The sequence below is a fragment of the Oncorhynchus nerka genome, linkage group LG18 (assembly GCF_034236695.1).
Source record: "Oncorhynchus nerka isolate Pitt River linkage group LG18, Oner_Uvic_2.0, whole genome shotgun sequence".
Taxonomy (NCBI): Eukaryota; Metazoa; Chordata; class Actinopteri; order Salmoniformes; family Salmonidae; genus Oncorhynchus; species Oncorhynchus nerka.
The window spans coordinates 67,961,258-67,984,073 of NC_088413.1; the positions used below are offsets into that span (position 1 = coordinate 67,961,258).

Here is a 22,816-nt window from a genome sequence, read left to right on the forward strand (position 1 = left end):
GTAAGAAAGGAGAGAGCGAAAGGGGGAGAAAGAGAGAGACAGTTTGAGTCTGAGAGAGCGAAAGGGGGAGAAAGAGAGAGACAGTTTGAGTCTGAGAGAGCAGTTTGGGGAGTCTGAGAGACAGTTTTAGTCTGAGAGAGGGGGGGAGAAAGAGAGAGACAGTTTTGAGAGTCTTTGAGTCTGAGAGGGAAAGGGGGAGAAAGAAGAGGGTCTGAGAGAAAGAGAGAGACAGTTTGAGTCTGAGAGAGGGAAAGGGGGAGAAAGAGAGAGACAGGAGTCTGAGAAAAAGGGAGAGAAAGACAGTTTGAGTCTGAGAGAGGGAAAGGGGAGAAAGAGAGAGACAGTTTGAGTCTGAGAGGGGAAAGGGGGAGAAAGAGAGAGACAGTTTGAGTCTGAGAGAGGGAAAGGGGGAGAAAGAGAGAGACAGTTTGAGTCTGAGAGAGGGAAAGGGAGAGAGAGAGAGAACAAAGAAGCATTGTAACAATTTAGGACTAATGAGATGTAGCAAAGATTCCATTACATGGCACTTACATAGTATATATAATTACTTTTTTGTTTATTTGAGAAAGATACTTAAGAGCGACACTGTGTACCATTTCAAGGAAGTTCAGAGAGCTCCCTCAGAGTTTTTTCCGGGAACAGCCTCCATTCCATATTCCTTGTCTTATATTCCCTATTCCACATCCCTATCCCTCCTGGGCAGCTTGTGTCCCTGGATGGGCACATTGATCCAAGAAGCTATTGAGGAAACAGTGAAAGAACGTGTTTGTTTAGGGTCAGTAATGTTGTAGCATCTGCTAAACTGGATTCCCATCTCACGAGGGGTTGGCCTCGGAGTATTCAGCTCCGTTTCAAAGAGCTGCCTGCTGCCATATTCACCAGCTGACACTGACACAAAAATAGATAAAAAACACACACACTGTGCACATATGTGCGCACACAACACACACACACATACACTGAAATACACACACACACAAAGAACAAACAAACATTTCCTAGCTCATGCCTTGAGATGGAGGAGCTCTGAATGCATCTGGCTGTGCCTGTAATGTGAACCTTTAGTAGGTTAGGACTGTGTGTGTGTGTGTGTGTGTGTGTGTGTGTGCGTGCGTGCGTGCGTGCGTGCGTGCGTGTGTGCGCGGAGGTCAGAGGCCTGACGAGAATGGGTTGGTGGCCAGTCCTGAGAGAACAACCCCTGGCTATCTCCCTAGCCCCTGACCTTTAACCCTCCCTGGCCCCTGACCCCTGTGAGACACCTTTTGTGTCCACTGAGCCTACAGGACATGTGGATGCTACCACGATTACGGATGATCCTGAATTAATCGTGACATGCTAGCCTCTCACCATTACAATAACAGAGGATGTTAGCATTTGATATCATACCCCCAAGACATGCTAACCTCTCACCATTCAATAACAGAAGATGTTAGCATTTGATATCATACCCCCAAGACATGCTAACCTCTCACCATTACAATAACAGAAGATGTTAGCATTTGATATCATACCCCCAAGACATGCTAACCTCTCACCATTACAATAACTGAGGAGGTTAGCATTTGATATCATACCCCCAAGACATGCTATCCTCTCACCATTACAGTAACAGAGGATGTTAGCATTTGATATCATACCCCCAAGACATGCTATCCTCTCACCATTACAATAACAGAGGATGTTAGCATTTCATATCATACCCCCAAGACATGCTATCCTCTCACCATTACAATAACAGAGGATGTTAGCATTTCATATCATACCCCCAAGACATGCTATCCAATTCAATTAAATTCAAGGGCTTTATTGGCATGGGAAACATGTGTTAACATTGCCAAAGCAAGTGAGGTAGATAATATATAAAGTTAATATATAAAGTGAAATAAACAATACAGATTAACAGTAAACATCACACATACAGAAGTTTCAAAACAATAAAGACATTACAAATGTCATATTATATATATACAGTGTTTTAACAATGTACAAATGGTAAAGGACACAAGATAAAATAAATAAGCATATATATGGGTTGTATTTACAATGGTGTTAGTTCTTCACTGGTTGCCCTTTTCTCGTGGCAACAGGTCACAAATCTTGCTGCTGTGATGGCACACTGTGGAATTTCACCCAGTAGATATGGGAGTTTTTCAAAATTGGATTTGTTTTCGAAATCTTTGTGGATCTGTGAAATCTGAGGGAAAGTATGTCTCTCTAATATGGTCATACATTGGGCAGGAGGTTAGGAAGTGCAGCTCAGTTTCCACCTCATTTTGTGGGCAGTGAGCACATAGCCTGTCTTCTCTTGAGAGCTATGTCTGCCTACGGCGGCCTTTCTCAATAGCAAGGCCATGCTCACTGAGTCTGTACATAGTCAAAGCTTTCCTTAATTTTGGGTCAGTCACAGTGGTCAGGTATTCTGCCGCTGTGTACTCTCTGTGTAGGGCCAAATAGCATTCTAGTTTGCTCTGTTTTTTTGTTCATTCTTTCCAATGTGTCAAGTAATTATCTTTTTGTTTTCTCATGATTTGGTTGGGTCTAATTGTGCTGCTGTCCTGGGGCTCTGTAGGGTGTGTTTGTGTTTGTGAACAGAGCCCCAGGACCAACTTGCTTAGGGGACTCTTCTCCAGGTTCATCTCTCTGTAGGTGATGGCTTTGTTGTGGAAGGTTTGGGAATCGCTTCCTTTTAGGTGGTTATAGAATTTCTGGATTTTGATAATTAGTGGGTATCGGCCTAATTCTGCTCTGCATGCATTATTTGGTGTTCTACGTTGTACACGGAGGATATTTTTGCAGAATTCTGCGTGCAGAGTCTCAATTTGGTGTTTGTGCCATTTTGTGAAGTCTTGGTTGGTGAGCGGACCCCAGACCTCACAACCATAAAGGGCAATGTGCTCTATGACTGATTCAAGTATTTTCAGCCAGATCCTAATCGGTATGTTGAAATTCATGTTCCTTTTGATGGCATAGCCTTGTCTCTCAGATCGTTCACTTGTGCGTTGGGGAAAGTAGAAGAAGCCTTTTCAATCACTCCCTTCAGTGCTGTGGCCACCCTTTCCTGCTGTGCTCTCTGGTCGTTTGTGCCTGTGTGTATTATTATGTGGCTGGGTGAGCCTAGTTTGGCCTCAGACAGAAGGTCTAGGGCGCGCTGGGTGTTTGGACACTAGAGTTTAGACACACTGTGTTTGGGAAAAAGTTTTTTTTCTTCTATATATTTCCCATTTGAGTCCATAAGTAGTACAATCTGTGTCTTGTGTTTGTCCTCAGTGGGTGTGGGGGGGTTGTCAGAAAGGCTATCAGGGTGGCTGACAGGGGGGTGCTCAGAGGGGGTGAGAGCCGCTGGGCTTGGGGTTCTTCATTCGACTGTTCTGCTGTGGTGTCGAGAATTTTGTCGGGTGCTGAGGGGGCTGTTCTGCTGGCTTCTCTGTGGGGGTGGCCACCTCTCTAGTGGGTTGTTCTCTGTCACACGCCGTCCCCCTCAACCTCTCCTCCGTCCCCCTCACCCTCTCCTCCATCCCCCTCAACCTCTCCTCCACCAGCAGTCTGATACTCTCCTCTAGTGCTCTGTTCTGCTCCTCTTTCTCCTGTTGTAGTTGTCTCACCACTGTCCAGAGTGCAGATATGTCTCTGTCCACCTCCAGCTCTCCGGGTCTGGTTAAGGGGGTGTTGTTGTGCTGGACTGTTGTCTGGGTCTGTGCTGACTGAAGTGTAATCACCTGCTGTTCCATCTCCACCTGCCTTACCTCCAGCTGGGTGAATTTGTCCTTCATTTCAATGAGGGAGTGGTAATCTGTGCTGGGAGGTTGACTCTCTGCTGGGGGTTGCTCGTCTGTGGGGTTACATAATGAAGAGGTCTGGTCTGACCCCCTCGGTGTGGGGGTATCTTTATCAAGGGAGAGCTTCTCCTGCTGGGCTAATTCTTTGATTAGGTGAAAGTCCAGCTGAAACTGTTTGGGGTTACCCTGTACCATTACTGTTCCGGACTTATAGATATTTATATTACCTGAGTCCTCGTTATCAAGTATTCTGAGTTTCCACCCCTCGTTAACCCCCCCTCTCTTAACAAAGGGGTAGTGTGCTAATATAGCACTGTGCCATGCCAGGGGATGGTTTGGGTGGAAGATAAGGTTGCTGATGTTCCCATTTATGTAATAGTCAGCAAAAAGTGTCTCTTGATTTTCCATAAGGAGCTTCATTTTGTAATCTTTTCTTGCCTTATCATTCTTTATATGCAAAGGGTACTGTATTTTAATTAACTCTGAACAGCGGGAGGGAGCTTCTAAGGCCTCTCCATTTGGTTGGGGTAGACTTTGTGACTCTCCTGCCATTGTTGGTCTAATGGGCTTTGACACCTCTCACTTGACACGGCAGTGCTAGTTGAAGCTGTATCAAGCTTGGCAGAATTATGTTAGAATTCAGTCCTTATAAAGTAATGTTGTGTATTTTTCTTCTTGGCTTTTGGAGATAAAATATAGTTTCAGACTAAACATTACTCACTCAGTTCCAGGTTGGATGGTGTTTTCAGGTTTCCGTTGTTTTCCAGAGAATTTGCTGTATAGAGTAATAAATCTTGGTAGTTGTGAACCTTCCAGGTGATTCCGTAATTCCGTCCAAAATCAGGTTGTAGGTTTTACGTTTTGATTTGAAGTAGAGGTTATGTTGTAGAGGGTAGAATCCAGTATGTGTTCCTGACAAAAAATCCAAGTTTATCTAACTCCTAATCTATCTTTTTTAAAGAAAATGCTGAAAAATGCAGGAGCTCATCTGATCGTGACCTCTCTCTCTCTCTATCCTATCACCATTACAATAACAGAGGATGTTATCATTTCATATCATACCCCCAAGACATGCTAACCTCTCACCATTACAATAACAGAGGACGTTAGCATTCTTAAGGGGGTATGATATTTGCTAAACTTAATTGGCAAGTTTTTTCTGTTGTAGCTCTATCCTCAACCTTAACTTAACCATTAGGTAATAATGCCTAAACCTTAACTTAACCATTAGGTAATAATGCCTAAACCTTAACTTAACCATTAGGTAATAATGCCTAAACCTTAACTTAACCATTAGGTAATAATGCCTAAACCTTAACTTAACCAGTAGGTAATAATGCCTAAACCTTAACTTAACCATTAGGTAATAATGCCTAAACCTTAACTTAACCATTAGGTAATAATGCCTAAACCTTAACTTAACCATTAGGTAATAATGCCTAAACTTAACTGTCCAGTTGTTTCTTTTATAACCGTAACCCTTTCCCAAACTTAACCTTTGAAATGTAACGTTTGTAGAACTTAGAAATTTGACGTTTGGAGAAACATCAACGAATGTCAAAATCTGAAGTCAAATTGGTAAAACCGTGAGATCTTGTTAGCATGTGTTTGTGTGTGTGCACGTGAATGTGTGTGTGTGTGTGTAATTTAGGCCCTGCTCTTATAGATGGATAAAAGCCTATAATGTTCTTCTTCTGCACCTCCCTTCTACTCTTTAGAAGGCCAGTGTCTGCTTGTTAGGGTGAGAACACACACAGGACAGAGATCCCACACAGACACAGGACAGAGATCCCACACTGACACAGGACAGAGATCCCACACTGACACAGGACAGAGATCCCACACTGACACAGGACAGAGATCCCACACTGACACAGGACAGAGATCCCACACTGACACAGGACAGAGATCCCACACTGACACAGTCTACTTTCATCTATCAGAAGTATTCTTACCAGGAAGTCCCATTGATGGCATCAAAGACTTATTTTCCAAGGAAGATCGTTCCCCATATGTACACTCTTAGACAAAAGAGTTCCCAAAGAATTGCTCGGCAGTCGCCATAGGATAACCATTACTGGTTCCAGGGGGAACCCTTTTAGGTTTCAGGTAGAACCCTTTTGGGTTCCATGTAGAACCCTCTGGGGAACCCAAAATATTCTACCTATAACACATAGAACTCAAAAGGGTTCTACTTGGAACCAAAAATGGTTATCCTATGGGGAAAACCAAAGAACCCCTTTTGGAACCTTTTTTTCTAAGAGTGTAAAACATTTGGGGAATATGTCAACAATGGACTAATGAAACAAATATCAAAAGATAGTTTTTGAGTGGGATTTTCCTTTAAGAGTGCTATCCATGTTTTAACTGACTATTTTATTCAAATGTACCATAAAATATGCTTATGATAGGCAGCATCTCCACTCTGTGATGTGTAATGTGAGGTTGAGATCGGTAGAAAAGCTGCGTTTTAAGCGCTGTTTGACAAGGGGTTGTAGAGGCTCTTGAATACAAGACTGAAATGTGTGTGTGAGAGAGAGAAGGGTCATAAACACAACATGCTCTCACAGTCTCACTGCAGAATTAGACTTTCCTCCACGTTTCCCCAAACATCGAATTCCTAAATTGCTCTAAACATCACATTTCAAATGGTTTTTGACATCCTGCGTTGACTCCTCCTTTCAGTATTGTTCTATTTCTCCAAACATCAAATTCAGAAGGTTAAAGAGTTAAGATTTTGGATAGGGTTAAAACATTAAGTTTAGTCACTCATTCTGAATGATTAAGATAAGGGTTAAGGTTTGGGATATGGTTAAAACATTAAGTTTAGTCACTCATTCTGAATGATTAAGATAAGGGTTAAGGTTTGGGATAGGGTTAAAACATTAAGTTTAGTCACTCATTCTGAATGATTAAGATAAGGGTTAAGGTTTGGGATAGGGTTAAAACATTAAGTTTAGTCACTCATTCTGAATGATTAAGATAAGGGTTAAGGTTTGGGATAGGGATAGGGTTAAAACATTACGTTTAGTCACTCATTCTGAATGATTAAGATAAGGGTTAAGGTTTGGGATAGGGATAGGGTTAAAACATTAAGTTTAGTCACTCATTCTGAATTATTAAGATAAGGGTTAAGGTTTGGGATAGGGTTAAAACATTAAGTTTAGTCACTCATTCTGAATGATTAAGATAAGGGTTAAGGTTTGGGATATGGTTAAAACATTAAGTTTAGTCACTCATTCTGAATGATTAAGATAAGGGTTAAGGTTTGGGATAGGTTTGAAACAGAAACTATTTTACAAGTGTCCACCACTGGGATCGAACACATAACCTTCTGATCCAGAATCATGGGATTAGACCCACCCATCGTTATTTTTAAATCGAGTTGTTTAGAAGGAGTGCAAGGGCGAATTGAGTTATTGCACACGCGCACTTCACAGAGGAGGTGTTCCCGAATGGAAATATGCAGATGTCAGCTCGAACTCACCAATAGGATCTCGCTAGCTCGTGCTTGTTCTGCCCACTTCCTTGCTTCTTCTGCCCACCGTTGGAAATGGCAGGCTGTGGTCTATCTTGGTTTACTTATAGAAATCTTTGACTGCACTGTATCTTAGATTAATTCAGACTGTTTTGAGGAAGTGTATACTGGCTACGGCATCTCAAAATGGACAACCAGTACTATTTCCTCTTTTTTCTTGTTTTTCAAGCAAAGGTTTTTTAAGGGAGTATGCGAGCACACTCTTTCGGTTCGGATAGCCAAACCGAAGCATGCTGACACCTTTAGTATGTATAGAGAATGTGGTAGTGACTGTATACACTGCCTCTGGAAAGTATTCAGACCCCTTGACCTTTTACACATTTAGTTAGGTTACAGCCTTATTCTAAAATGGATTAAATGGTTTTTTTCCCCCTCATCAATCAACACACAATACCCCATAATGACAAATAATGACATTAAATATTACCAGCAAAACACCAGTCTCAACGTCAACAGTGAAGAGGCGACTCCGGGAGTTGCAAAAAAAGAGACATATCTCAGACTGGCCAATAAAAAGAGACATATCTCAGACTGGCCAATAAAAAGAGACATATCTCAGACTGGCCAATAAAAAGAGACATATCTCAGACTGGCCAATAAAAAGAGACATATCTCAGACTGGCCAATAAAAAGAGACATATCTCAGACTGGCCAATAAAAAGAGACATATCTCAGACTGGCCAATAAAAAGAGACATATCTCAGACTGGCCAATAAAAAGAAAAGATTAAGTTAGGCAAAAGAACACAGACACTGGACAGAGGAACTGCCTAGAACTGCCTAGAAGGCCTGCATCCCTGTGTCGCCCTTTCACTGTTTACAACATTAACAATGTATTAACACGGTATTTCTGATCAATTCTATTTTATTTTTATGGACATAAAAATGTGCCTTTCTTTTAAAAACAAGGACATTTCTAAGTGATCCCAAACTTTTGAACGTTAGTGTAGGTATTTCTCTTGTCCAGATGGGATAGGGCAGTGTGCAGTGGGATGGCGATTGCATCGTCTGTGGAATTGTTAGGGCGGTATGCAAACTGAGATCTTGGGTGGCCGGTAACGTGGAGGTGATATCAAATCAAATGTATTTATATAGAACTTCTTACATCAGCTGATATCTCAAAGTGCTGTACAGAAACCCAGCCTAAAACCCCAAACAGCAAGCAATGCAGGTGTAGAAGCACGGTGGCTAGGAAAAACTCCCTAGAAAGGCCAAAACCTAGGAAGAAACCTAGAGAGGAACCAGGCTATGAGGGGTGGCCAGTCCTCTTCTGGCTGTGCTGGGTGGAGATTATAACAGAACATGGCCAAGATGTTCAAATGTTCATAAATGACCAGCATGGTTAAATAATAATAATCACAGTAGTTGTCGAGGGTGCAACAAGTCAGCACCTCAGGAGTAAATGACAGTTGGCTTTTCATAGCCGATCATTAAGAGTATCTCTACCACTCCTGCTGTCTCTAGGGAGTTGAAAACAGCAGGTCTGGGACAGGTAGCACGTCCGGTGAACAGGTCCGGGTTCCATAGCCGCAGGCAGAACAGTTGAACCTGGAGCAGCAGCACGGTCAGGTGGACTGGAAACAGCAAGGAGTCATCATGCCAGGTAGTCCTGAGGCATGGTCCAAGGGCTCTGGTCCTCCGAGAGAGAAAGAGAGAATTAGAGAGAGCATACTTAAGTTCAGACAGGACACCGGATAAGACAGGAGAAGTACTCCAGATATAACAGACTGACCCTAGCCCCCCGAAACATAAACTCCTGCAGCATAAATACTGGAGGCTGAGACAGGAGGGGTCAGGAGACACTGTGGCCCCATCTGATGACACCCCCGGACAGGGCCAAACAGGCAGGATATAACCCCACCCACTTTTCCAAAGCACAGCCCCCACACCACTGGAGGGATATCAGCACCGGTAATAGGGATAGAGGCAGAGAATCTCAGTGAAGAGAGGGGAACCGGCCAGGCAGAGACAGCAAGGGCAGTTCGTTGCTCCAGAGCCTTTCCGTTCACCTTCACACTCGTGGGCCAGACTATACTCAATCATATGACCCACTGAAGAGATGAGTCTTCAGTAAAGACTTAAAGGTTGAGACCAAGTTCGTGTCTCTCACATGGGTAGGCAGACCATTCCATAACAATGGAGCTCTATAGGAGAAAGCCCTGCCTCCAGCTGTTTGCTTAGAAATTCCTGGGACAATTAGGAGGCCTGCGTCTTGTGACTGTAGCGTACGTGTAGGTATGTACGGCAGGACCAAATCGGAAAGATAGGTAGGAGCAAGCCCTTGTAATGCTTTATAGGTTAGCAGTAAAAACCTTGAAATCAGCCCTTGCCTTAACAGGAAGCCAGTGTAGGGAGGCTAGCACTGGAGTAATATGATCAAATATTTTGGTTCTAGTCAGGATTTTAGCAGCCGTATTTAGCACTAACTGAAGTTTATTTAGTGCTTTATCCGGGTAGCCGGAAAGTAGAGCATTGCAGTAGTCTAACCTAGAAGTAACAAAAGCATGGATTAATTTTTCTGCATCATTTTTGGACAGAAAGTTTCTGATTTTTGCAATTTTACGTAGATGGAAAAAGCTGTCCTTGAAACAGTCTTGATATGTTTGTCAACAGAGAGATCAGGGTCCAGAGTAACGCCGAGGTCCTTCACAGTTTTATTTGAGACGACTGTACAACCATCAAGATGAATTGTCAGATTCAACAGAAGATCTCTTTGTTTCTTGGGACCTAGAACAAGCATCTCTGTTTTGTCTGAGTTTAAAAGTAGAAAGTTTGCAGCCATCCACTTCCTTATGTCTGAAACACAGGCTTCTCGCGAGGGCAATTTTGGAGCTTCATCATGTTTCATTGAAATGTACAGCTGTGTGTCATCCGCATAGCAGTGAAAGTTAACATTATGTTTTCGAATGACATCCCCAAGAGGTAAAATATATAGTGAAAACAATAGTGGTCCTAAAACGGTACCTTGAGGAACACCGAAATTTACAGTTGATTTGTCAGAGGGCAAACCATTCACAGAGACAAACTGATATCTTTCCGACAGATAAGGTCTAAACCAGGCCAGAACTTGTCCATGTAGACCAATTTGGGTTTCCAATCTCTCCAAAAGAATGTGGTGATCGATAGTATCAAAAGCAGCACTAAGGTCTAGGAGCACGAGGACAGATACAGAGCCTCGGTCTGACGCCATTAAAAGGCCATGTACCACCTTCACAAGTGCAGTCTCAGTGCTATGATGGGGTCTAAAACCAGACTGAAGCATTTCGTACACATTGTTTGTCTTCATGGAAGGCAGTGAGTTGCTGCACAACAGCTTTTTCTAAAAAAAAATTGAGAGGAATGGAAGATTCGATATAAGCCAAAAGTTTTTTATATTTTCTGGGTCAAGGTTTGTCTCTTTCAAGAGAGGCTTTATTACTGCCACTTTTAGTGAGTTTGGTACACATCCGGTGGATAGAGAGCCGTTTATTATGTTCAACATAGGAGGGCCAAGCACAGGAAGCAGCTCTTTCAGTAGTTTAGTTGGAATTGGGTCCAGTATGCAGCTTGAAGGTTTAGAGGCCATGATTATTTCCATCATTGTGTCAAGAGATATAGTACTGAAACACTTGAGTGTCTCTCTTGGTCCTAGGTCCTGGCAGAGTTGTGCAGACTCAGGACAACTGAGCTTTGGAGGAATACGCAGATTTAAAAAGGTCATTTGCTTTCTAATGATCATGATCTTTTCCTCAAAGAAGTTCATGAATTTATTACTGCTGAAGTGAAAGCCATCCTCTCTTGGGGAATGCTGCTTTTTAGTTAGCGTTGCGACAGTATCAAAAATACATTTCGTATTGGTCTTATTTTCCTTGACTAAGTTGGAAAAATATGATGATCGAGCAGCAGTGAGGGCTCTTCGATACTGCCTCCATTTCTGTTCCAATTTTCTGGAAGCTTGCTTCCATGATCCTTGACTAGTCTCTCAAAGCACTTCATGATGACAGAAGTAGTCATTTAGTTCAGTAATCTTTGCCTTCTTGGGTACAGGAAAATTGGTGGCCATCTTGAAGCATGTGGGGACAGCAGACTGGGATAAGGATTGATTGAATATGTCCGTAAACACACCAGCCAGCTGGTCTGCGCATGGTCTGAGGACGCCGCTAGGGATTCTGTCTGGGCCAGCAGCCTTGGGAGGGTTAACACGTTTAAATGTTTTACTCATGTTGGCCACAGAGAAGGAGAGGGGGTGGCTCAGTTCTTGTTAGTGGGCCGCGACGTTGGCACTGTATTATCCTCAAGTGGGCAAAGAAGGTGTTTAGTTTGTCTGGAAGCGTGACATCGGTGTCCGTGATGTGGCTAGTTTTCTTTTTGTAGTCCATGATCTCCTGTAGACCCTGCCACATACGTCTCGTGTCTGAGCCGTTGAATTGCGACTCCACTTTGTCCCTTCGCTTTTCGCTTGTTTGATTGCCTTGCGGAGGTAATGACAACACTGTTTATATTCAGCCATATTCCCAGATCTCTTTCCATTGTTAACTTCTTATGTGCAAGTGGGATGGTAGCTTCCCACCTGGCCAACATCCGGTGAAATTGCAGAGAGCGAAATTCAAACTACAGAATTATCAATATTTAACTTTCATAAAATCACAAATGTAATACATCAAAATAAAGCTTAACTTCTTGTTAATCCAGCCGCTATGTGTCAAATTTCAAAAAGGCTTTACGGCGAAAGCACACCATGTGATTATCTCAGGACAGCGCCCCGCATACAAAACCATGAAAAACATATTTCAACCAGGCAGGTGCCGGAAAGTCGGAAATAGCAAAATGCCTTATCTTTGATGATCTTCTTCTGTTGGCACTCCAAAAGGTCCCTGTTACATCAAAAATGGTCCCTTTGTTCGATAATGTCCTTCTTTATATCCATAAAAACTCAGTTTGGTTGGCGCGCCTTAGTCAATAATAATAATAATAATCCACCCAGTTTCCCTCCATCAAAATGCATACAAAATTAATCCCAAACATTACTGATAAACTTTTCCAAACAAGTCAAACAATGTTTATAATCAAACCTTAGGTACCCTAATACGTAAATAAACTATACAAGACAGAGAATCGTTATTGTCTTTACCGGAGAAAAAATACCAAAGAATGCGCTCTCATTCACGCGCTTGGAAACACTACAGCCAAAATGGGAGCCACCTAGAAAAACTACAATTTCCGGGCCATTTTTCTAAAAACCAGCCTGATAATCTTTCTAAAGACCGTTGACATCTAGTGGAAGCCCTAGGAACTGCAATCAGGGAGGACTTTGCCTTCTAATAAAAGTGGCAGCCATTGAAAATAGTGGTAGACTGAATTTTTTTGGGTGGGATGGTTTGTCCTCAGGGTTTCGCCTGCCATATCAGTTATGTTATACTCACATACATTATTTTAACAGTCTTAGAAACTTTTGTGTGTTGTCTATCCAAACCTACCAATTATATGCATATCCTAGCTTCTGGGCCTGAGGAACAGGCAGTTTACTTTGGGCACGCTTTTCATCCGGACGTGAAAATACTGCCACCTACCCAAGAGAGGTTAAATGTGGTGGTTTGCGCTTTCTGCTTTGCGCGAATGCCGCCGTCCATCCACGGTTTCTGGTTAGGGTAGGTTTTAATATTCACAGTGGGTACAACATGTCCAATGCACTTCCTTATAAATTCAGTCACTGCATATAGGTCAATGTTATTCTCTGAGGCTGACCAGAACATATCCAAGTCAGCGTGATCAAAACAATCTTCAAGCATGGATTCCGATTGTTCGGACCAGCGTTAAATGGTTCTAGTCACTGGTACATCCTGTTTGAGTTTCTGCCTATGAGGCGGTAGAGCAAGATGGCATCGTGGTCAGATTTGCCGAAGGGAGGGCGGGGGAGGTATTTGTATGCATCGCAGAAGTTAGAGTAGCAGTAGTCGCGTGTATTACCCCCGCGCGTAGTGCAATCAATATGCTGATAGAATTTAGGTAGCCTTGTTCTCAAATTTACTTTGTTAAAATCCCCAGCTACAATAAATGCTGCCTCAGCATATATGGTTTCCAGTTTACATAGAGTCCAGTGAAGTTCCTTTAGGGCCATCTTGGTGTCTGCTTGAGGGGGAATGTTCACAGCTGTAACGATAACTGACGAGAATTCCCATGGAAGGTAATATGGTCGGCATTTGATTGTGAGGAATTCTAGGTTGGGTGAGCAGAAGGACTTGAGTTACTGTATGTTGTTATGATTACACCATGAGTCGTTAATTATGAAGCATACACCCCTGCCCTTCCTCTTCCCAGAGAGGTGTTTATCTCTGTCGGCGTGATGCATGGAGAAGCCCGGTTGCTGCACCGATTCCGACAACATATCCTGGGAGAGCTATGTTTCCAGAGAATGTTACAATCTCTGGAAGGCAATCGTTGCTTGAATTTCGTCTACTTTGCTGTCAAAAGACTGGGCATTGGCGGGTAGTATACTCGGGAGCACCTCCAGTGCTGTGTAAGGGCTATTTGACCAAGAAGGAGATTGATGGAGTGCTGTATCAGATTACCTGGCATCCACAATCACCCAACCTCAACCCAATTCAGATGGTTTAGGATGAGTTGGACCACAGAGGGAAGGAAAAGCAGCCAACAAGTGCTCAGCATATGCGGGAACTCCCTTTCAACTCTGTTGGAAAACCATTCCAGGTGAAGCTGGTTGAGGAAAAGTGTGCAAAGCTGTCATCAATATAAAGGGTGGCTACTTTAAAGAATCTCAAATATAAAATTGATTTGTTTAACAATTTTTTGGTTAGTATATGATTCCATATGTGTTATTTCATAGTTTTGATGTCTTCAGTATTATTCTACAATGTAGAAAATAGTAAAAACTTAAGAAAAACCCTTGAATGAGTAGGTGTGTCCAAACCTTTGACTGGTACTGTATGTTAACATGGGCTATTTTTAGAACTTTTCTTCTGGGATGCTTACTTGTTTTTATTCATTTACTGGGAAGCTTCGAAGAAGTAGAAATGATTAGGTTATTTATGTTAGAGCAGGGTGAGCTGCACACAATAGCTGTAGGATCAGCAGAGGCATTCAGTGCAGTTAGAGGGACATAAATTAGTTTACTTACATTGTGTCTACCAATGCCCCTGGTGTATTGTACATTTGTTGTAGCATTATGATGACTCTGCGACACAATGGTAGGGATTAACTGAGCTGGGCTTGGGTCATTGATAAGTTATTGTCTCAACGCAGCCTTATAATGCTGTGAAAAGAGAGTTTGGAGAGTTTGTATTTTGTCCTGTTGTTCATTCAATGTAATTGGAGAATCCAGTGTGTTCTGATAGCCTTTAATAGTTGATTGTAAGATTTGTATTTGATCATGTACAGTGGGGAGAACAAGTATTTGATACACTGCCGATTTTGCAGGTTTTCCTACTTACAAAGCATGTAGAGGTCTGTAATTTTTATCATAGGTACACTTCAACTGTGAGAGACGGAATCTAAAACAAAAATCCAGAAAATCACATTGTATTATTTTTAAGTAACTAATTTGCATTTTATTGCATGACATAAGTATTTAATCACCTACCAACCAGTAAGAATTCCGGCTCTCACAGACCTGTTAGTTTTTCTTTAAGAACCCCTCCTGTTCCCCACTCATGACCTGTATTAACTGCACCTGTTTGAACTCGTTACCTGTATAAAAGACACCTGTCCACACACTCAATCAAACAGACTCCAACCTCTCCACAATGGCCAAGACCAGAGAGCTGTGTAAGGACATCAGGGATAAGATTGTAAAACCTGCACAAGGCTGGGATGGGCTACAGGACGATAAGAGCGTCTGCTAAATGACTTAAATGTAATGTAAATGCAAGCAGCTTGGTGAGAAGGCAACAACTGTTGGCGCAATTATTAGAAAATGGAAGAAGTTCAAGTTGACGGTCAATCACCATCGGTCTGGGGCTCCATGCAAGATCTCACCTCGTGGGGCATCAATGATCATGAGGAAGGTGAGGGATCAGCCCAGAACTACACGACAGGACCTGGTCAATGACCTGAAGAGAGCTGGGACCACAGTCTCAAAGAAAACCTTTAGTAACACACTACGCCGTCATGGATTAAAATCCTGCAGCGCACGCAAGGTCCCCCTGCTCAAGCCGGCGCATGTCCAGGCCCGTCTGAAGTTTGCCAATGACCATCTGGATGATCCAGAGGAGGAATGGGAGAAGGTCATGTGGTCTGATGAGACAAAAATAGAGCTTTTTGGCCTAAACTCCACTCGCCGTGTTTGGAGGAAGAAGAAGAATGAGTGGTGGAAACATCATTCTTTTCTGCAAAGGGGACAGGACGACTGCACCGTATTGAGGATGGATGGGGCCATGTATCGCGAGATCTTGGCCAACAACCTCCTTCCCTCAGTAAGAGCATTGAAGATGGGTCATGGCTGGGTCTTCCAGCATGACAACGACCCGAAACACACAGCCAGGGCAACTAAGGAGTGGCTCCATAAGAAGCATCTCAAGGTCATGGAGTGGCCTAGCCAGTCTCCAGACCTGAACCCAATAGAAAATCTTTGGAGGTAGCTGTAAGTCCGTATTGCCCAGCGACAGCCCCGAAACCTGAAGGATCCAGCGGTCACAGCCCTTTGGAGGTAGCTGTAAGTCCGTATTGCCCAGCGACAGCCCCGAAACCTGAAGGATCTGGAGAAGGTCTGTATGGAGGAGTGGACCAAAATCCCTGCTGCAGTGTGTCTCCATAAGAAGCATCTCAAGGTCATGGAGTGGCCTAGCCAGTCTCCAGACCTGAACCCAATAGAAAATCTTTGGAGGTAGCTGTAAGTCCGTATTGCCCAGCGACAGCCCCGAAACCTGAAGGATCTGGAGAAGGTCTGTATGGAGGAGTGGACCAAAATCCCTGCTGCAGTGTGTGCAAAACTGGTCAAGAACTACAGGAAACGTATGATCTCTGTAATTGCAAACAAAGGTTTCTGTACCAAATATTAAGTTCTGCTTTTCTGATGTATCAAATACTTATGTCATGCAATAAAATGCAAATTAATTACTTAAAAATCATACAATGTGATTTTCTGGATTTTTGTTTTAGATTCCATCTCTCACAGTTGAAGTTCTTGTTCTCCCCACTGTATATTTTTTTGCTGTTTGTACATTGTTTTCAGTTCAAAAATATTGGAGAACTGGTTAATCCATCTATCCATTTTGGATAGATAACTCTTCGTGTTGTTGTTTGTTTAGTGTTTTCCAATTTTCCCAGAAGCTGCTAGAGTCTATGGATTCTTCAATTACAGCTGATTTCTGACATGTTGTTCCTTGTTTTTCTGTAGTGTGTTTCTGTGTTGTTTCATTGTATCACTATAGTGAAGGCGTAGCCTCATATTTTCTAGGTCTATATGTTTTTGGCTGGATAGGTTTCTCAATTTCTTCATAAAACCATTTGTCATTGTTGTTCATTTTCTTCGGTTTTCTGTTTGACATTTTTTGAGGTTAGAAGACTTGCCTACCAGTTTGCTGCGGCACACCAGCTGAAGTTCGCACCAATGTGGGCAGAAAAAGAAAATGCCAGCCTGGAGTGGTTTACAGGCTTCTTAAAGCGGCACCCAACACTGTCGTTGAGAAAGCCAGAGGCAACTAGCCTCGTCAGGGCAAGTAGCTTCAACAGAGAAAAGGTTAGTGCTTCCTTCAACAATGTAGCAGAAGTGCTACAGAGATATCAGTTTGGACCAGGAGACATATGGTTTGTCGATGAAACTGGGGTGACCACTGTACATAAACATAACAAAGTGGTAGGCAGACATGGATTCAAAGTAGGTAGGGTCACTGACCTCTGCTGAAAGGGGAACCCTTGTCACACTGGCCTGTGCTGTCTCAGCCACAGGGAATAGTATACCTCCATATTTGATATTCCCCCGTGTCAACTTCCGCGATCATTTCCAGATCAACGGGCCACCTGGCAGCAAAGGAAAATCCCTCTGGGTGGATGAAAGATGTGCACTTTGTTGACTTCCTGAAACATTTTGTCGAGCATATGAACTTCTCAAAGGAGAAGCCCTGTTTACTCCTTTTGGACAAAACCACAAGTCTCATCTGTCCATTGACGCACTCAATTATGCCAAATAAAATGGCATAATTATGCCGTCATTCCCTGTCTCATTGGCTTCAACCCTTAGACAGGTCTGTCTACGGGCCGCTAAAGAGGCACATCAACACCGCGTGTGATGCCTGGATGAGGAACAATCCCGGGAAGACAATGTCAATTTATGACATACCTGGGATTGTGGCAATCGCCTATCCTTTGGCTGCAACCCCCTTGAACATTCAGGCTTTAGGGTGGCTGGGGTACAACCTTACAACAGGGATGCATGCTCTTTAATGAAGTTGAATTTGAAAATAAAATCAATATTCACAATTAATTCATTAGTGTTCTTATTTGTGACAATTTACCCGACATGGTATGACAATTTACCCGACAGTCATACCCGACATGGTATGACAATTTACCCGACATGGTATGACAATTTACCCGACATGGTGTGACAATTTACCCGACATGGTGTGACAATTTACCCGACATGGTATGACAATTTACCCGACATGGTATGACAATTTACCCGACATGGTATGACAATTTACCCGACATGGTGTGACAATTTACCCGACATGGTATGACAATTTACCCACTGATGGGGCAAATTGTCACAAGTGCTCACTCTCTATTTCACGGTCAACAACTCCATATTGAAATAAGATATGAAGATGTAATGAATACAAAATATGTGCCTTTCATTTGGTATGACATTTATACCATTGTGATGTATTGTGCCCAGTAAATTTTAGACAGAGTGAAAAGTGTGACAACATACATCGCTCTCCCCTACTCACTATTATGTTGATTGATTCATTCCAGTTAATAATTTGGGACTGGAAACGTATAGGCAGCCTAGCCAGCCCAAGTTAATATAAACCAAATTTGATCTCATTCACATTTTCTCCTGACACACAAATGGACTATAAATACATAACGTTACCAATTTGTTAATGCTGACCAGATGGACAGGGCGCATAGGCTGCATGCAGCTGCTATTATCAGCCTACTGTTGATCAGACTGAAAAATGGTGTTGTTCTCATCACATACAGCATGTCAGATCTCTGTTAAGGTGTAGCCTGGGCTGCTCCAACATTTATGGAATGAGTTTTTGCTTGGGTCTGTCTGGAGTGATAGTGTTATTATCTTTGCTAAATAAATACCTACTTGACCGCGCATTAAAACATGTGCTGCATCAACCTCTCTTTAACCTAACTTTTAATGGATGCAATGGAAGCTATCAAATCATTCAGAATTGATTTCGTCATTCCAGAAAAGACAGTAGAAAGTTCCATATGTTCAGCAAGTAAAGCACCGTAACGTGCCATTACCTCTACAAGCTCCTTGTAGTTCCACTTGTTAGCATAACTTTAGAGAACATCCCTGTTTATTCTTACTTTCTCTTTGTGTTGCGCAGTTTGAATACACAGATCTTTGTCATGATCGATGCAGCTTTTTCCCAGAAGCTTGAATCTGATGTGGGCATTTATATGCTCCCTGCTTTTGTTTTGCCGTTTAGCTGAACGATCAATGTTCTTCATTTCACTGTACCCACCTTTGCCCAAGGCTCAGATTTTCCAAATAGCAGGCAAGGCCAGCAATACTGGTGGCTTGATGAAATGCTCCCTGTTAACCAGCTATACTTTTTATACCAATTGGAATTGAACGCCCTCACCTTTTCATCCTTCTTCATGAAACTGATCTCAGGCAGAGGTCAACCCTCGGTTTTAATTCACATTTTTTAATCCTTCTTCATGAAACTGATCTCAGGCAGAGGTCGACCCTCGGTTTTAATTCACACCTTTTAATCCTTCTTCATGAAACTGATCTCAGGCAGAGGTCGACCCTCGGTTTTAATTCACACCTTTTAATGCTTCTTCATGAAACTGATCTGAGGCAGAGGTCGACCCTCGGTTTTAATTCACACCTTTTCTGCGTACCCCAGAGAATGAAAGGGGTTCTTCAAATGAAATGAAACAACATTTTCAGTAGCATTGGCGGTGAAAACTGCACACTCGAGCTGTCAGGTAGCTAGCTAGCTACTGCTACTGAAGTTAGCAAGGCAAATTGAAATACATTGCACTAATTGGACACAAAAATAAAGTTCTAAAACCAAGAAAACATTGTATAGTCTACCTCCTCCGTCATCTCTAATTTGAAGAAACTAATTTGAATTGAATAATATCCCAAAAATGCTCAACTATCACTTTTCAATCTCTATCCAATACTGTCACCAACTCACCAAGCTTCTCAACACATCGAACCTAGGAGGCCTAGAGCCTTCTTGGTTTTGTATTGATGTCAATGTACCCAAAGGAGGACGGAAGCTAGCTGTCCTCCGGCTACACCTTGGCTCTATCCCAGAGAGTGCTGTTGAAGTTACTATAGACCTTCATTTCAAAACATTTAAATCAATTATTTGGTCACATATGAATATACTTAGTATAGTTTTATCTAAAAAGGATACATTTTTAATGCTTCACATTTTTTATTTTCATGAAATTTTACTGAGGAGCCTCCACTGCTCATGATTTGGTATTGCTCTGTTCAAGTAGACTGTGATTTTGCTGTGATCTGATAGGGGTGTCAGTGGGCTGACTGTGAATGCTCTGAGAGATGTTGGGTTGAGGTCAGTGTTAAAGTAGTCAACAGTACTACTGCCAAGAGATGAGCTATAGGTGTACCTACCGTAAGAGTCCCCTTGAAGCCTACCATTGACTATGTACATACCCAGCGTGCGACAGAGCTGCAGGAGTTGTGACCCGTTTTTATTGGTTATATTGTCGTAGTTGTGCCTATGGGGGAGGGAATGCTGTCACCTCCAAGTAGGTGTTTGTCCCCCTGTGTGTTGGGGGTGTCAGGTTCTTGTCCAGTTCTGGCATTTAGGTCACCACAGACTAGTACATGTCCCTGTGGCTGGATATGAATGATTTCCCCCTCCAGGATGGAGAAGCTGTCTTCATTAAAGTATGGGGATTCTAATGGGTGGATATAAGTAGCACACCGGTGGACATTTTGATTTGTTGAGATCATTTCCTTCCTTTTGTAAAATGTTCTTGTTTTGATGAATTTAATAGAGTGAGTTAGGTCTGCTCTATTACAAATGAGCATACCCCCTGAGTTCATTCCCTGTTTCACACCTGGTAGTTTGGTAGATGGGACTACCAGCTCTCTGTAACTTAGAGGGCAACCAGTGGGTCCATCTCCTCTATACCTCTCTCTCTCTCTCCACCTTTCAATTCAATTCAAAGGGCTTTATTGGCATGGGAAATATGTTTATATTCCAAAGCAAGTGAAATGGATAAACAAAAGTGAAATAAATAATAAAAAGTGAACAGCAAATATTACCAACACACAAGTTCCAAAAGAAAAAATACATGTCAAAGACATTACTGTGTTGTAACGATGTACAAATAGTTAAAGCACTAAAGGGAAAATAAATACGGTGCTAATCTCTCTAGTTACCTAATCATATTCACTGATAGGGGAACTGGAAGTTTGAGTAGTTTTGCTCTGTCTCTTCCTATGTGTTCTTGAAGCAACCAATCAACTGTCACTTTCAGGAAGTTTTCTTCACAGCATTGTCAACATATCTAACAAAGAAAATCACATGAAGAAAAGGCCATTTATTTGACGTGTTTAGAATGTTTGTTTTTTATCCTTTTTTTTCTTTCTGGGTTCAGTTTCTTAAAGATATTTTGCTTCTGGCTCTGCTCTTTGTGTCTGTCTCATGTTGCTCTACTGACCTGAAAAGGATGTTGTCCAGCATGGGTTTTAGTCACTGGCTCACCTTCTCACCCTGTCAAAGTATTGATAGGGGGAAATAGGACATGCCACAAACGTTGCCCTAGGTGACAGATGAAGTGACAACAGTGCCATATGTATTATTGAGAGAGAGATGACTCTGGATGAGTGTGCTCGTGTGCGTGCGTGTGTGTAGGTGAGTTATGTTATAGCTGTTATCAGTAATGAACAAGGTCATGTTGAACTTGTGTGTTTAATCCTGTGTGTGTAGGTGAGTTATGTTATAGCTGTTAGCAGTAATGAACAAGGTCATGTTGAAATGGTGTGTGTTTAATCCTGTGTGTGTAGGGGAGTTATGTTATAGCTGTTATCAGTAATGAACAAGGTCATGTTGAACTGGTGTGTGTTTAATCCTGTGTGTGTAGGGGAGTTATGTTATAGCTGTTAGCAGTAATGAACAAGGTCATGTTGAAATGGTATGTGTTTAATCCTGTGTGTGTAGGTGAGCGATGGGGAACTCGTATGCAGGCCAGTTGAGGACCACACGTTTTGAGGAGGTGCTTCATAACTCCATCGAGGCTTCTCTCCGCTCCAACACTGTGGTGCCACGGCCTGTCTTCTCACAGCTCTACCTGGAGGCAAAGCAGTCAACCCTGCACAACGGTGTGTGTGTGTGTGTGTGTGTGTGTGCGTGTGTGTGTGTGCGTGTGTGTGTTTTTGTATATGTGTGCCACAGGAGGTTGTTGGCACCATAATTGTCTAGGGCGAGCTTGTGGTAATGACTGGGGCAGAATAGGTGGAATGGTATCAAATACATCAAACAAATGGTTTGATGCCATTCCATTTGCTCTGTTCCAGCCATTATTAGCAGCCTCCCCTGGTGTGCGCACTTGTGTGTGAGTGTGAGTGTGTTATAACACTGTAATGAGCATGTGTGTGTCAGTAGGCCGGGTAGAGAATGAGAATGAGGAGGAGGAAGATGGCTCAGAGTCCAACAGCCCTCCCGTCCCGTACAAGATGAAGCCCACCCCAGAGGGATGCTGCACGACGGACGGTACGAACACACGGTTCCCTCAGCTCCACCCCCCCACTGTCTTACGCTGCCTGGCCTGCGTACTGTCTGGAGGAAAGAGATCTCTGTCTGTCTGGTTACAGGTCAGGGTAACACTGTTTAACAGTTTGTGTGTGTTTGTGTGTGCATGCGTGTGGGTGGATGTGTGTGTGTGCCTACCTATGCATGTGTGTGTGTGTGTGTGTGTGTGTGTGTGTGTGTGTGTGTGTGTCCTTCTCAGGATTCTGCCAGGCGGGTAGAGACCTGCGTCTATCCTCCCTGGTGTCAGAGCCTCAAGACGTGCCCCCAGGATTCCAGCTGGTAGGGGCCTTGTCTGCAGGCACTCCAGACACCCTGCTGGTGTGTGCAGTCGACCGCAGGTTCCTGCCCGATGAACGGGAATGCAACGCACTGCTGGGTGAGACACACACACACACACATATATATAAAGCCCAGTCTATAGCAGAGCTAGGCAACCCCTGGTCCAGCGGAAAGGAAAAGAAAGGTTAAAGGTGAGAGGATAGACAGGGAGAAAGAGATTGAAGAGATTGAGAAAGAGTGGCGGTGGAGTGAGATGGATGGACAGAGGGAGAGTGGGGTTAGCAGCAGCTACAATGA

General features: G+C 42.9%; 1 protein-coding gene across 1 annotated transcript in view; it reads left to right on the top strand.

Annotated features, from left to right (window-relative positions):
• LOC115121223 (protein GREB1-like) overlaps positions 1-22,816 on the top strand; it is a 64,712-nt gene that overhangs the window by 3,844 nt on the left and 38,052 nt on the right. Inside the window, exons 2-4 of the mRNA XM_065004293.1 lie at positions 21,650-21,810; positions 22,094-22,201; positions 22,440-22,616. Of these exons, the coding sequence (XP_064860365.1) occupies positions 21,657-21,810; positions 22,094-22,201; positions 22,440-22,616 (439 nt within the window). The 5' untranslated portion in view covers positions 21,650-21,656. The remainder of the gene's footprint in view (positions 1-21,649; positions 21,811-22,093; positions 22,202-22,439; positions 22,617-22,816) is intronic.